The sequence below is a fragment of the Xiphophorus couchianus genome, chromosome 6 (genome assembly GCF_001444195.1).
Source record: "Xiphophorus couchianus chromosome 6, X_couchianus-1.0, whole genome shotgun sequence".
Lineage (NCBI taxonomy): Eukaryota > Metazoa > Chordata > Actinopteri > Cyprinodontiformes > Poeciliidae > Xiphophorus > Xiphophorus couchianus.
In genome coordinates this window covers 18,714,455-18,729,572 of record NC_040233.1, presented here as the reverse complement: position 1 = coordinate 18,729,572, position 15,118 = coordinate 18,714,455, and the positions used below count along the sequence as shown (strand labels likewise).

The following is a 15,118-nucleotide window of genomic DNA, read 5'->3' as shown; positions in this document are numbered from 1 at the left end:
AAGTATTAAGTAAGTACTAAGTATTGACCCAGACTCAGCATTGAATTGGCATCCAAATTTACTTCATAACACTTCAATTGTTTTGACTTCCAAAGGCTACTAAAAGAGCCCCAAGCACCAAACCTCAATCACTGTGTTTCATAGTTGGTTAAATACAAACATTTGCTACAAAGTGCTGAAAAGCTATTGGATCTTTCTGTTTTCACTTTTATTCGGCTTAAGTGTCTCAGATAAAAGTTTAATATCAGAAAAAACAACCTGAGTAAATATGAAGCAAAGTTTCGCTTTAAAGTGTTGCTTTAATTTATTAATAGGGAAAAAAATTACCCAAACCAACAAGACAGTTTGTGAAAAACTCCCTCTAAACCTAAATATGGTTGCATGATAAATGGAAAATGTTTTTATTGGTGTAGAGGAATTTGGTCCCTTCTTTCACACAGAATGGGTCTAACTAATTCACTTTAGAGAGTTTTAGAACATTAATAACTTGTTAAAGATCATGTCACTGTAGCTTAATCTAAACTAAACAAAAAAAAATTCCTCCACTTCAAAACCCTAAATTCTCTCTTTTGAGTGAATTAGAAGTAGACTAGCACATATGTTTTAGGTCAATGTCCTGCTGCGTAATCCAAACTGATGGCCGGACACTTGCTGATAAGAATTCAGTGACCATCAATTTTGGAAAGTAATCCAGGTCCTGAAGCACAAAACAAATACCATCACCTTGTTCCACTATTGGGATGATGTTCCCTTTTCTGAAAGCTTTACCAAGGGACACACATTTTTCTTCCTCTTGCTTTGGATTGGGCTTTTCTTAAATGACAGTCAGTTCCTCTTTATCATTTTGTTAACACACACACATTTTAGAAGTTTCAACTTAGCAAGCTGCCAAAAGTAATGCATGTACGGAGCTTGTCATATTATTATTTGATTATTTGTTAGCGTACAGCGCCTGCTGTTAATGCCCTCCTAAAGGGTGAAAACTGTAATTTGTGTTCCGATGAGGCTCGTTTTATATCCTGTGAATGAAAAGAACAAATAATTTTTAACTATGACTACATGTAAATGAAAAAAAGGCAGGTCTAATTCGGTGGGGCTGTTTTACACTGTTGGCTGGGTGACATTGGCTTGCAGAAGAGGCAAGTGCTGCGCGAACAGATGTCTACACCAGGCATGGATAAACAAAAACCCATGAATGGGCATAATTTTGTCCCAGGGGAATTTTTTTACTTTTCCTCTCTGTGTCCTTTCTAATAATGTTAATGCATTTTGATATAATTTATTTTCAAAATATAAACCGTTAGCAAAAGTTTATTTTTCTGCTTTCAACTTTTGTGCATCTATACCGTGTTCCAAATTATTATGCAAATTGGATTTAAGTGTCATAAAGATAACATTTTTTGTTGTGCTATTAAATTTATAGACGGTATTGTGTGTCAGGGCTCTTTGAATCACTATAATTAATTTCAGAGAGCTGGGTTGATTAGTTTGTCTGGTGAGTTCAATTAAAGAAAATCTACTTAAGAAGGATATTCCACATTATTAAGTACAGTAGGCCACAGGTTTCAAGCAATATGGGAAAGAGAAAGGATCTCTGCTGACAAAAATCATCAGATAGTGTAGTTATCATTGTACTGTGAAGAGATTTGTGGCTGATTCAGAACAAAGATGGGTTTGTACAGATAAAGGCAGAATGAGGAAGGTTTCTGTTAGACAATTCATCGGATTAAGAGAGCAGCTGTTAAAATGCCCTTACAAAGCAGCAAACAGTTATTTGAAGCTGCTGGTGCCTCTGGAACCTCAGAGCGGAGGATCCTCCAGAGGCTTGCAGTGCATGAAGCTACTATTGGGCCACCGCTAACCAGAGCTCACAAGCAGAAACGGTGGCAGTGGGCCCAGCCGTACATGAAGATTAATTTTCAAAGAGACTTGTTCACTGATGACTGCTGTGCAACCCTGGATGGTCCAGATGGACGCAGTAGTGGGTTGGTGGTGAATGGCCACCACATCCCAACCAGGCTGTGACGTCAGCAAGGAGGTGGTGGAATCATTTTTTGGGCTGAAATCATGGTGAGAGAATCATTGGTCGGCCCCTTCAGAGTCCCTGAAGGTGTGAAAATGACCTCAGCAAAGTATATGGACTTTCTGACTGATCACTTTCTTTCATGGTTCACAAAGAAGAGCCATACCTTCAGTAGCAAAATCATCTTCATCATGACAATGCACCATCTCATGCTGCAAGGAATACCACGTTGTCATTAGCTGCTGTGGGCATAAAAGGGGAGAAACTCAAGGTGTGGTCACCATCCTCCTCTGACCTCTGACCTCAACCGTATTGAGAACCTTTGGAGTTTCCTCAAGCAGAAGATCTGAGGGTGGAATGCAGTTCATATCAAAACAGCAGCTCTGGGAAGATATTCTGACATCCTGCAAAGAAATTCAAGTAGAATTGATCCACAAACTCACAAGTTCAATGGATGCAAGAATTGTGCTGTGATATCAAAGAAGGGGTCCTATGTTAACATGTAACTCGGTCGGTTAAGATGTTTTTGATTGAAATAGCTTTTGATTTTAGTACATGTGACCACTTAATGCTGCACATTCGTAGAATGACTGTTTGCAGTTCTTTATAATCTATAAAATGTTTAGAAAATCTGTTGTGCATAATAATTTGGAACAGTGCATTTTGAGTTTTTTACTTTTGAAAAAAAATACTGTTCTCATGGGGAGCTTTGATCAGTAAAATTTGATTTATACTGTAATAGTTCATTACTTGAAAATTATACTGACCATCATTTGCATTGACCATTTAAGAAAATCTGAGAAAATATCACTTGCATAATAATTTGGAACACGGTGTACTGAACTTCTAATGATGTCTCTTTTTAACTACTGTGCAGTGATATCTGGGGTGCATTTTTTTCTGAGGTGGCAGAAATTATTTTCACTTTGTGTACATCATAGTTTTCACAGTTAATGTCTTAAATAGGGCAATAGCTTTAATTTGTGATGAAGCCAAATTCTCTGTTGTGTTAAAATGCACCACACTAAGTTGTTGAAACTGAGGAGGTGATTTGTGACAATAGGAATAAGTGAATATCTTGAGTGCACACTAGAGGCTGTGCCATCCCCCTGGCTATGACACAAAGGCCATTAATTGCCATGTCTTTGAGAGGACAATCTAATCTCTGAAAGACATGGCACAGCAACTCCAGCATCCAGCGCAGGGAATCTGTGGCAACACTTGCTGAAAATTAAAGACCAGGGGTTTCATGATAAATTGATCCAAGGATGTTAAAGTGATTCAAGGACACTTTCTTAAGTCAAACGTTTATCAGTGAAGCATTCAATCAGTCTAAAACATTTTATAAAGATTAACTGACTTTAACTAGTATAGAGGATTGGTCTTTCACATTTTGTGTTGTAAAAAGAAATACCATTAACAATCAGCACGTAGGCAACGGTGTACAGCGGTTACTGCAAAGACTGTGCACATGTTAAACTCCCAATTAGGACAAAGTTCAGTAGTAAATGTTTAAACCCTCAAATAATGACAAAAATTGTCATATTTTTCTTTTGAATTTGAGTTCAATTGTGATTTGCCCAGAGCACATGCTGACATAATCAGTAACTTCAGTGTGTTTTGGATCTTGATTCTGTTAGTTTTAGTGTTGACATACTTTTTCTTCTTCTAATAATTTGAATGTCATGTTTTTTACATTATGTTTTGGTACTTTGGATTTATTTACTGTTTAATTTGGGAATTTCAAAATACCAAGTTCATCTCTGGGATGAACCTGCATTTCTTGCCACAAAGTTATCTGATTATTTATTTGTCGCCTTGCATTAACAGATGCATTCAGTGTCATCTTATTAAGTAAATTAAGCATGGTGAGTTTAATTGATTGGAGATAAAGTAGTTTACTCTACACAAAATAATAGAATTAATAAGACATTGCACAAAAATGTCCTTATGTATTTTAATGACAGTATATTTTTAAATAATTTTATGTAACTCCACACGTTCCACTTAACATTGTGATTATATTCTGTTTGTAGGGAGAGCGTCAGGACTCGGATATCGTTGAGGAAAGAAACGCCCAGGTGCAGCTGGAAAAGGCTAAGGTACTGTTGTGCTGTTGCATCATTTCCTTCGTTTCTACCATGCAGACTAGATGTACAGAAAGACTGTCCAAAAGGAGATTACATCACAGAAAGGAATATTGAACGTTCATAATTCCTGATTCAATTCAATTCATGTACTTCAACTGACAGATTTCAAACAATTCTGCAATGACAAACACGAGGCAATGAGCTTAAAATAACGTTTTAATTATAGTTACAACTGTGATATACTCTATCTATCTATCTATCTATCTATCTATCTATCTATCTATCTATCTATCTATCTATCTATCTATCTATCTATCTATCTATCTATCTATCTATCTATCTATCTATCTATCTATCTATCCATAAAAAGGTACATTGATCATTACAAATGTGTCACATTCGACTTTAAGGTGGGCCCCTAAGCAACCCCTGCTGATATGTCCTCTTGAATATTGAAGCAGATCTTCCTCTACAGATTTTATGTACTCTCACCGGTGCTGCATAATTAACATGGAAAATTTCCTCAGCTTGTAACTCTGCTGGCTCTAAAGCCGCATCTGTCCAAAGTGAAGTAATTAGCAGCTTGATCATTATGCTACTGACATTTGACTTCTATAGAATTACATCAGCAACAAGTTTTTCAGTCAGCAATGTTGTGACAGTGGCTAACCTACAGCAAAGATAAAGACACAATACACTTTTGTTCACAGCAGACATACTCATTTGTCATAGTGTGAATATAACAAATGCTACTTACAACTTTAGCCTTAGCTCTGCTGTCTCACTAATGTATGACAGTAAAACTGAAGTATGTATATCAAATTTAGCCTTCATTAATTTTTACAAATCATCACCTATAGTGCTCTACCTCTTCCACATTTAGGCTTCTTGTTTTAAATAACTATAGCACCTGTCCTATGCCCTCAGTACAAGCCTGTGGCCTTTGCTGTACGTTGCAACTTCTCTTACATGCCAGCTGACGACGACAACGTCCCTGTACCAGGCCAAGCTGTCACATTTGAGGCCAAAGACTTCCTGCATGTCAAAGAGGTATGCGCTGAAAAACAGCCAACATGTACTGATGAATCTCAAAAAATTTAATTATCCGCACAGACTGACATGCATACAATATTGTTCTCTTTAGAAAAACTTGGTTTTATTAAGCTTTGTTCCATATTTATTCTGATAGATATGACATGTAATGATGCATTTTCTATAATTAACACTGATTAATAATTATGGGGAACATCAGTGTTAAACTTTTTTATTCACAGTTCAATGTCTTGTTTGATTTGCTTTGCAATTGGAAGAAATTTAACAATGAATGGTGGATCGGACGGCCGGTGAAGGAGGATGGGGTGGTGGGCTTCGTCCCCAGTCCGGTTAACCTGGAAACCATTCTTATCAGAAGAGAAGTCCAAGCCAGAAAAGCTGCCAAGGCTTTGGCCAGGTAGTCACACAATACTGCTTGATTGAACAGTTTGCATTTTTTTAAGGAAGGAACCTAAAACCAATGTATTAAAGAAGAAATTTTAAAATCAATACTAGTTCATTTCAACTGGGTCCTGGAAAACAAATCTTAGAAAATATTTGTGAAATGTCTTTGAGATTTGGTAGTACCAAGAAAATTGTGCATATTCTTAATCCAATAAGTCAGACTCAGTTTCCTGGTTTAATTGATAACCAGGATCAACCTAGAAGAACCACTGGGGATAAAAATCTGCAAACCTGTTAACCCACCCCGCGCCTATTGAGCACTGACTGTAGACCTTTATAAGTAAAGCGGTGAACTTTTATCAAATCTCTGTGAGATAATTCATAACTCATGTCTTGTTTCAGCAAAGCAGCAGTTCAAGCAACTCAAGATATGAACTCAAAGAAATACACTCCTCCTTCACAAGGTCAGTTTGTGCACCGAATAAGACTAAATGCATATGGGTAAAATCTGTCCTTAATGATAATTAAGTTAACATGGCTTCTTTTTTTCTTTGTGAGCAGCCAACCAGCAGGTGAAAAAGAAGCCGGTAAGGGACAAAGCTAAATTGTATAACTGTTGTGAAAACCATAAGTTTGGCTTCACATTCGTTACACAAAAGATTTGAGGACTTTAGGCACCGTTCAAATAAACCTGTTTTTTCTAAAAAGTTCCTCTTAAACACAGATTTCTTTCTAGAAATGCCTGGATCCATTCAATAAGGCTTGTTAATGATGATTCATTGTCTTAATACATACATATTAAATACTTTATTTTAAAGTATAAAAGTATTCAATTCCCAGATGGGATTCCTATTCCTTCATGTTTGGTTACAATGAAAATAGATTTAGTCTAACGTCATAAATAAGAGACTAGAAACAAAAATGTTTGGTGGTTCTGTTGACAAATGGCTGACATGTTGCAACTGCATCATCAACCAATTTGCTTATTAAACATCTTTGTTCAGATCTTGGACACATTAGATCATGGTTAGTAAAGGAACAAGAAAATTCAACATTCTAATGCAACAGATGTTCTTTGTACGGCAAACCCAAAGCCCAACTTGAAATTTTCAGATTGTTGAACTCATTAAATGTTCAGTTACTTTTTCTTCTTTACAGAAAACACAATTGAATGCCAAATTCGTGTTAGATGTATTGCTTTTCCTGCTTATTTAAAACACAAACTAAGGCTTTTGAGAGAGACTTGAGAGACAAAATGCAACTTTCTTATAACAATAACAAAATGGATGCATTTCATGCAAACCATACAATGTGTTTGTGTCTACAGGGGGAACAGGTAACCATGTATGATGTTGTGCCAACAATGCGACCAGTGGTTCTGATGGGACCATCATTAAAGGGCTTAGAGGTGAGTTTCTTCTGACATTTGACTCAACTCAATAATTTTAGCAAAAAATCATAACAATTGTCACCTGAAGACAAATAGGGTTAATTCATATCAAATAATGAAATAAATCCAGATTTTTCCAATTACATCTCATCATATAATGAGAACACAAAACTCTCCTCGTTAGTATAGTGGTGAGTATCCCCGCCTGTCACGCGGGAGACCGGGGTTCGATTCCCCGACGGGGAGTGAAGTTTGTTTCAGGTCCCTCTTGAAAATGAGATCTAGATCTCAATGGGATTTACCTGATTAAATAAAGGAATATAAAAATATAGTCATATTTAGATTCTAGTATGTACAGTCCAATTCAATCAAATTTTTAAAAAAATAATTAAATGATGACAAAATAAATAAAATGCCTAGAGAGCCATCTTTCAATATGAACAAGCATTTGCCGGTGTTGGAGAGGAGCATCTCCTGTTCAATAGGAATCCCTCCAGCAGAAACAGGCTAAGTAAAAGAGGAAACACTGGTTCTAGAGTGCCTTTTTGGAAGGTGTGGGGGGAGAAAAGGAAAATACAAAGGAATTCATTAAAGCTTTGTCAATGATGACATCCAAATAGGAGATTCAGCTAAACACAAAAGGACACGTCAGGTCGGGTCTATGGGAAAGAATAAGAACGAGTACGCAAACATAAATGCAAAGCTCTATCAATAGCTCCAGTCAGAAAAGCGACCCAGGTCAAGTGTATGTTCTAAACAAAGAAAAACAAAGTGAGAGCAGAGTTAATGATAATGATAATAGTTTGTAAATTAATAGTAGCAGCTAACAGCCAAGCGAGTCAGTATGGCACCGACAATAACAAGCAATCAAGCTGAATTATTATTTTTCTGTGTAATTCTAGATTACCGACATGATGCAAAAAGCACTATTTGACTTTCTAAAACACAGATTTGAAGGAAGGTAAGTTTTTCTTTGTCATTATCAAACCTGTTTTTATGCACAGTAAAATTTAATAAAGTTGTGAAATAATGCTTGTTCTCTTGTATTCTTTTCAGAATCACTATTACAAGGGTGACGGCTGACATCTCGCTGGCGAAACGCTCTATCCTCAACAACCCTGGCAAGAAGGCCTTAATGGACCGGTCCAACACACGCTCTAATTTAGGTCTGTAGTTTATTATCCAGCAGTACAGAGCACTAATTATCCTTGGGAATTCTTTCATTTTAATAGAAATACATGGATAGAACACAACTCTAATAGCGTCACTCATGGAAAAGACAACTAAATCAGTTTCAAAATAAGTTAATATAATTGCTTTCTGGAAAACTTGACTTCCCTTGTGGCATCCCCCACATTTTTAAAGTCCTAATTAATTTTTGTCTCATTCTGTCTAAATTAATTTGAAGTGAATGTGTCAGAGCTATTTTTGTCTTTTGGCTTCCATTGCTGCTCAATTTTTGTCTTAAATATACAGAGTTGCCACAAAGTTAAATCAAACATATCCTAAATCTGGAACCATGATGGGTGTTCTATTCTGTTGAGTATATTTACTGTTATCTCAAAGATGTGGGTTATTGCAAGGATGTTTCAGAGAACCGTTCGTAAATCTAGGTAACCCAGACTTCAAATGAGTCATGACTTTTGATGCTGAGATAGAGATAGACTTTTTGTGACTTTGATTTTACAGAATGTCTCATGAAAGCTGCTTTGCTACTAACACCATAGTCAATAACTAGCCTGTAGCCTCCACAGATCAGGCTTACTTCGGTTTGAGTGGATTGAGTGGGTTCTTAATCTGACTGTGATCCTCAGAGCTTTGAGACCTCTGATGCTTTTTCTTGTTTCTTGCTCAGCAGCTTTTAGCTTGCATGTTCCTGCTTTGAGAAGGAAATGACTTAAGAGAAATGTTATTTGCTTTTATCTCCCAGACATAGTGGATGTAATAAATAATGTTTGAAACAATAGTTGGTTGTTTTTAGCAGGTTCACCATGCCATAAAATATATTTACTGCAAATATTCATAATAACCCCCCATCGTTAAAAGGATGGTGTTCGCCAATCAGACCTAACAGCGGCGCATCGACAGATCTGCAGCTGCTAGGCTTTGTTTATTCTCATATATTTCTATCAGAACCAGCACAATCTTAGTCAGAAATTTAAACTACAGCAGTATGTCAGTTAGAAAACTTCCTAGTTTTAGGAAGTTTCATCTTGTTCAAACCAAGCATATGAGTTTGCTTGTTTTTTTACCTTGTGACATTATACTGTAGAATAGTCACAACCATCTCGCTGTCTACCCTCTGATCCTTTCTACCCATTTCAATAGAAGAGGAGGAAATCTGTTAAAACAAGAGCAGGGATAAGATTTACTTGCTTTTCTCTTGTCTCTCTCATTGCCGTCTCATCCCAGATGCTGCCGGTATGTACGACTGAAAGCACTGGTTTTCCTTGTGTTTTTGACAGCTCCACCTCCTTTCTGTTCTTTCTCTCATTTCCCCCATGTTTGTATCAGCTGCTGCTACCCTCTCACTTCTGTGTGCTTTATTTATAGTACATTTACACAAAAACTGACTTCATCCTGTGCAGCTTTGAAATATATAGCTAAAGTGCATTGAAGTGCTTTTGTGTGAGTGGGTTGTCGGATATGTTTTAGGACTAAAACTTGATGTCCTTTCCCGCTCTCCCTCTAGTGGACAAGTTTTAATATTACTCCTGCCATGAGTTGAAGAAATCTTGATGCATCTATCTTTGTGGTGGGAAGAAATTATACATATAATAATAACAAAAAACTAAATATTTTAGTGCAAGGCTTTTGGTGAGAGCTGCCAATGTCTTATTTTCTTTTGTTGTGTAGAACATGCTTTTTTTTTTACATGCTTTTTATTTCTGATGTCAATTGTCATTTGCTTTGTTTATTAGTTGTTTACAAGTTCAAGTAAAGCAGAACATCTTTTGTAAATAATTTAATTTAATTTAATGAAGCCAGACTGTACATGTTGAATTAAGTGTTAACAGATTTAAATCTAAATAATCCTCGCAGCAAATTAGCATTTATTTAAAAATAAGGCAACTTTTAAAATGTATTATTATTGAATTGTTTAAAGTTACTGTAACAGTTTTACTATAATAGTATAAAATAAGATAAAATATAAGAATAAAGTTATAAAGATCTAGAACATTCCTACTATTGTCAGTCTCAATATGTGTACTATCATATTTAGAGGTTTCCAGTGAGATCTTGTATATCATGTATATTTTAAATTGTCTCAGAGTTGGAAGCTTACATTTTCTGTTCCTGCAGCCCAGATCCAAGGGGAGGTGGAGCGTATATTTGAGCTGGCCCGGAGCATGCAGCTAGTCGTTTTGGATGCAGACACGATTAACCACCCACTGCAAGTGTCCAAGACTTCGCTTGCTCCAATTCTTGTTTATGTGAAGATATCTTCACCAAAAGTAGGTTTCATCAGTCACCCATGCACTACCTGATAGAATGCATTTCTCTAAATCTGTACACCTTTTATTGCCCTGTATTTGTCAAAAGAAATAGGATACTTACATTTTTTTTAAGTTGTGTTCTATTTTGTGTTGTGTAGGTGCTGACGAGACTCATCAAGACAAGAGGAAAATCTCAAACCAAACATCTAAACGTTCAACTTGTGGCAGCAGACAAGCTGGCCCAGTGTCCGCCGGTGAGCGCCATCTGCTGGACATTGTTAAAAACTACAACTGCTTTTTTTCTGTTCAAGAGATAAAAATCTGGCTAATGCAGTGTGTTGATGTCAAGTAATTTTTTTATCTTCTCCGAGACCAAGTTTGATACTTTATTAAAATCAATGCTGAGTAGCTTTAACATGCAGTAAAATAACAGATGCTCGGGTGTTTTTTTTGTTTGGTTTTTTTTTCGGTCTTACATCTCACCTTACTTGACCACCAGTGAAGTTCTATACATTGCAGTATTAATTTTTCTGGATTTAATTTTTCTAGATAGTTGTTGACACACAGTACAGATATAGTTTTCAATAAACTTACTCCTGCATTAAACATCATAACACACATGCATCCTGGTGTTCACATTTTGTTCTATTTCTTTCTCACCTTCTATTGTCTGTAGGAAATGTTTGATGTCATATTAGATGAGAACCAGCTTACTGATGCCTGTGAGCACATCGCGGATTACCTTGAATCTTACTGGAGAGCAACGCATCCACCAGAGATGGAGCCTTCAAATGCACTTGTAGCACAGCTGGCTGAGAACACATTGCCTTCCTCTCCAACAACAGTACCGGTGCATAAAACACACAATTTATACAGTGAAAACATACTGAAATATATAAAATACTATGTAAAATGTTCCTATCACCTCATCTCATCAAATTTCATCTCATTCATGTGATGTGAACAAATATTTGTTTAAATCTAGAGAATTTTTTTTTTAGCATTATCTTTGCTTCATCTGTACGTTTTTCCACCAGTCTCCCTAACATTTTAATTTCATGTCTTCTCATCCTATTACTATGCAAAGTTGAAGAAGAAATGAAATAGGCCAACAACTGGTGAGTGAGAGTTATTGAAATATTACTATACCCGTTTTTTAGGTATGGGAAACATGATGTAGAATCATTACATGATTTTATGTAATGTCTGTAATTTATAGCCTATTATAGTTAGATGACTGCTTGATAGAAAGAATTTTATTTTAAAAACCTGACATACTGCGGTCTAAAAAAGTAAGCTGACCAGTGGTTATGTAAATTATTAGCAGTGAATGGAAACAACTGAAAGTCTCGGTTTTCTACACATGTGAGGATTTAACCATAATTTAAACATGTTCACAAAATAATGTCTGTTCTTTTAAACAAATCCAGAAGAAATCCAGGTCAAAGTTTACATTTAAGCTGGAAATGAAAATGTTCCATCTTGTCATTTTGAAAATTTGTCACCCATCTTCCTCACATTGTTTTCATTGTTCATCTTGATCTCTCCACATCCTCTCTGTGATTTAGAATTGCACGTTATTTAATTTTATTGTGTGACTAGTTAAATGATATTCATCTGGTCCTTTTCCTTTAAGGATGAGCAGAAGAGTAAGAAGCCAGGTGCCTCCAAGAGGAAGGGTTCACGTGAGAACCACCTAGACAAGGAGACCCCACCCGCCCCAGATCAGGAGGACAGAGTTGAAGAAGGCCAAAGAAAGGAAGAAGAGGAGCGACTTCTGAGGACAGAAGCAAAAAGATCACAGCACACACACCACCATCACCACCACCACCATCACCGCCGGATGGAACACCACAGCTACGCTCAGCACAGCCAAATATCTGGTGGCATGAATGTAAAGTCAGGTAGAGATTACAGCCAAAGGCCTCCAAGGAGACCCCTGCATGAGGAGAGGGAGGAAGAGGTGGAGGAAGTGGTGGTGGAGGGCGATGAGGAGGAGATACACTACAACCACCGGGGTCATACCCATCACCACCACAGTAGCAACCACCACCATCATCACCATCATCACCAACGCCATCGTGGCCAGCTGCATGACAGGGAAGGCTATGAGCAGGAGCACAACGAACGCAACCGACATCAGAGGCATCACCAGCATATCCCAACACGGACACACCATGCAGACCTCTACCCTGCACACAACCATCATAGCTACCACCACCAGGGCAGAGATCAGGACAGAGACAGATACAAGGACAGGGAGAGCGACAGGGATCGAATCAGAGACAGAGATGCACGTCAGTGGCACAAAGATTCTTACATGGATGACTGACATGTTTCTACTCCCAAGCTGATGCAGTTTTATGCTTCCCATTTTATAATGCACTCATAGGTGAAACAGTCATTTTTGAATGTAGTCTATTCTTTCATACTGTTTATTACTCTTGAACACCACAGCGTTCTCTCCACACAGATTCACTTTATCTTCCACAAAAATAGAAGCAAACTACAAATTCTAATTCACACCCTCAAAGGGGGATTTGCTTGGCAAACTATGTTGCCAAGCAAATTACAAGACTCTGCAACTTTTCCAAGTCTCAATAAAGCATTATGCATGCATGTATAGGAAGTATTTCCAATATTTATTTCAGTTTTTGTAATTTAAAAGCATTGGATTTTACCACATACAGTTACTGAGAAACATTTAACAACTTGTGAATTCTGGTAAGAAGTGCACATCAGACAAAGAAAATAAAAACAATACACTACAGCCTTTATGAAATGAAGGCACAGATGGAACCTTTCATTGACTCAGGAGTGCCTGACTTTTCATATGATTTCTGTAATCTTCAAATAAATTTTCAAAACGCTACATAAAATCTAGCCATCTTTGATTCAGTCTCATGGCTGTCCCTCTGCATCTGTAGTTGTGCAGGTTATTGACATTGAATACATATTTCAAAATTGCCATCCCTAAATTTTTTTCCCCTTTGATGAGGTGAAAACAGATAATCCTTCAAGCATTAGGAGGTCTCTGTAATACAAAAGTCTGTCTTTTTCTCTTTCACATTATGTGCCTGCTGTGTTTGTGTCTGAAGGTAACAATTGGGTTGTGCATTATTTTTCTGCATTATTGATCTGGCACAAACCTACCATTGTCGACAGGCATGTTTGCACTATGACATAATCGGTGCTGTTTGCTTTATAAATTAGATGCACAGACAGTGCTGACACCTGGAGCAAATAATGTGGAAAAATCTATACCTAAAAGCAATTTCAGCCCAACACTGTTGAATAATCCCACATGCATTTATTTTTAACTCTTTACAAAAAAGAAATTAGACACTTTTATCCTCGCTGACGTTGCTTGAGGTTCTTCTTATTTTTTACGCTTGTCTGGACAAAAGAACGTTTTCTTCAGTATAATTTTAACATGAATGAAAATGACAAAACAGTTCTTTCTGTATTAAATTTTTATTGTCAATTCTTCTTTATGTATTGATCAAATATGATAAACAATGCACATACCTTTTACAAGTCTATGTCATCAACAATATAGGCAATACATTTATCAGTCATCAAAAACTTAAAAAATCATTAATTTCCTCCTTAATCAAAACCACAATCATGAAGAGAGCTTAAAAAACTTAACTGGAAATAGCTACTCATATATAGAAAAGTTTAGCTAACAAAGTTCTAATTGCTCATTAATTTCTGTGTAGCAGATATTTGAATTTCATCTTTACCTTGAATTGGGTTTAAAGTGAAGTCATTTAAAATTTTGCAAATCAAAATTTCAACATTGTACAAAAAAACACAATTTCTTTCTGAATATTTCAATTACATATTCAATTACACTTTATGTGTCTTTCCCTATTGCATTTTTTTTCTTCACATTTGCACTTTAATTAGTTTCTGAACGCTATTGCTTTATTTTACTTTAAGCACTAAAACCTAAATATAATACATATAATTTTAATATAAACATATTTTCTGTTCTACTTTTGAAAACGTCTGAACCTATTTGCTGTCTTGCATTTGGTCTGTCTGGAAGCATGACTAATCTTGTGGTCACACTCAGTGTATGCAGAATAATCTATGCATTTTGTTGTGATAAAACATGTTGCTTGAATACAATCTATGCATTTGTACATACTTCATAATTGCCTTGCTATTTAAATGAAGGGAGGACTGGAGAGTCTGTTACACTACTCAGTACTGTAGACCTAATGAGTATGACTGCATTGAGTAAACAAGACTGATTATTCCTTTGTAGATTTATTTTGTTTATATAATTTTGTACAGCATTCAAAAGTTCATTTTGACAGATATGTATTCTATTGTTAAAAATCATTAAAATATATTATATGCTGTCTCACATTTCATTTAAGGATAGGAGCCCTTGTGTGACTTTTTACTTTCTAAATTGAGTTTTGGTTTATTCTAATATTTAAGGACCACAAAGACAAAATTGCTTGAACACTGATGTTTACTGTACCGGTGCACATCGCTTACTATTTATTGTAGGGTGGATATTGGATTGACAGACATTGTGAAGATGAACATGGCTTCATTTGTATGAAAAAAGTACTTCTGAATCCTCAGGAGATGGAGTAAAGCTCAATCTGGGATGCAAACGTTTGAGTTAAATTCTCTTTTGATTTTATAACAGTTTTGACACCTAATTCAAAACAATGTTGCTTTTTCATGTCATGTAACCTGCTTAAAAGCAGCATATTTA

The 15,118-nt window shown here is 36.3% G+C and overlaps 1 protein-coding gene and 1 non-coding gene across 4 annotated transcripts in view; both read left to right on the top strand.

Moving 5' to 3' along the window:
- The window catches only part of cacnb2b (calcium channel, voltage-dependent, beta 2b), a 32,574-nt gene extending 17,456 nt beyond the window's left edge, over window positions 1-15,118 (top strand). For 2 of the 3 annotated variants that reach the window (XM_028021803.1, XM_028021805.1), the window contains exons 2-14: window positions 4,060-4,125; window positions 5,041-5,163; window positions 5,424-5,563; window positions 5,953-6,014; window positions 6,112-6,137; window positions 6,878-6,958; window positions 7,843-7,901; window positions 7,997-8,106; window positions 9,353-9,361; window positions 10,244-10,395; window positions 10,536-10,631; window positions 11,054-11,227; window positions 12,014-15,118. In XM_028021803.1, the coding sequence (XP_027877604.1) occupies window positions 4,060-4,125; window positions 5,041-5,163; window positions 5,424-5,563; window positions 5,953-6,014; window positions 6,112-6,137; window positions 6,878-6,958; window positions 7,843-7,901; window positions 7,997-8,106; window positions 9,353-9,361; window positions 10,244-10,395; window positions 10,536-10,631; window positions 11,054-11,227; window positions 12,014-12,709 (1,794 nt within the window). In that variant the 3' untranslated portion in view covers window positions 12,710-15,118. The remainder of the gene's footprint in view (window positions 1-4,059; window positions 4,126-5,040; window positions 5,164-5,423; window positions 5,564-5,952; window positions 6,015-6,111; window positions 6,138-6,877; window positions 6,959-7,842; window positions 7,902-7,996; window positions 8,107-9,352; window positions 9,362-10,243; window positions 10,396-10,535; window positions 10,632-11,053; window positions 11,228-12,013) is intronic. The other variant, XM_028021804.1, reaches the window with a different exon arrangement.
- On the top strand, window positions 7,115-7,186 carry trnad-guc (transfer RNA aspartic acid (anticodon GUC)). Its single transcript has one exon. It is a non-coding gene; the product is annotated as a tRNA-Asp (tRNA).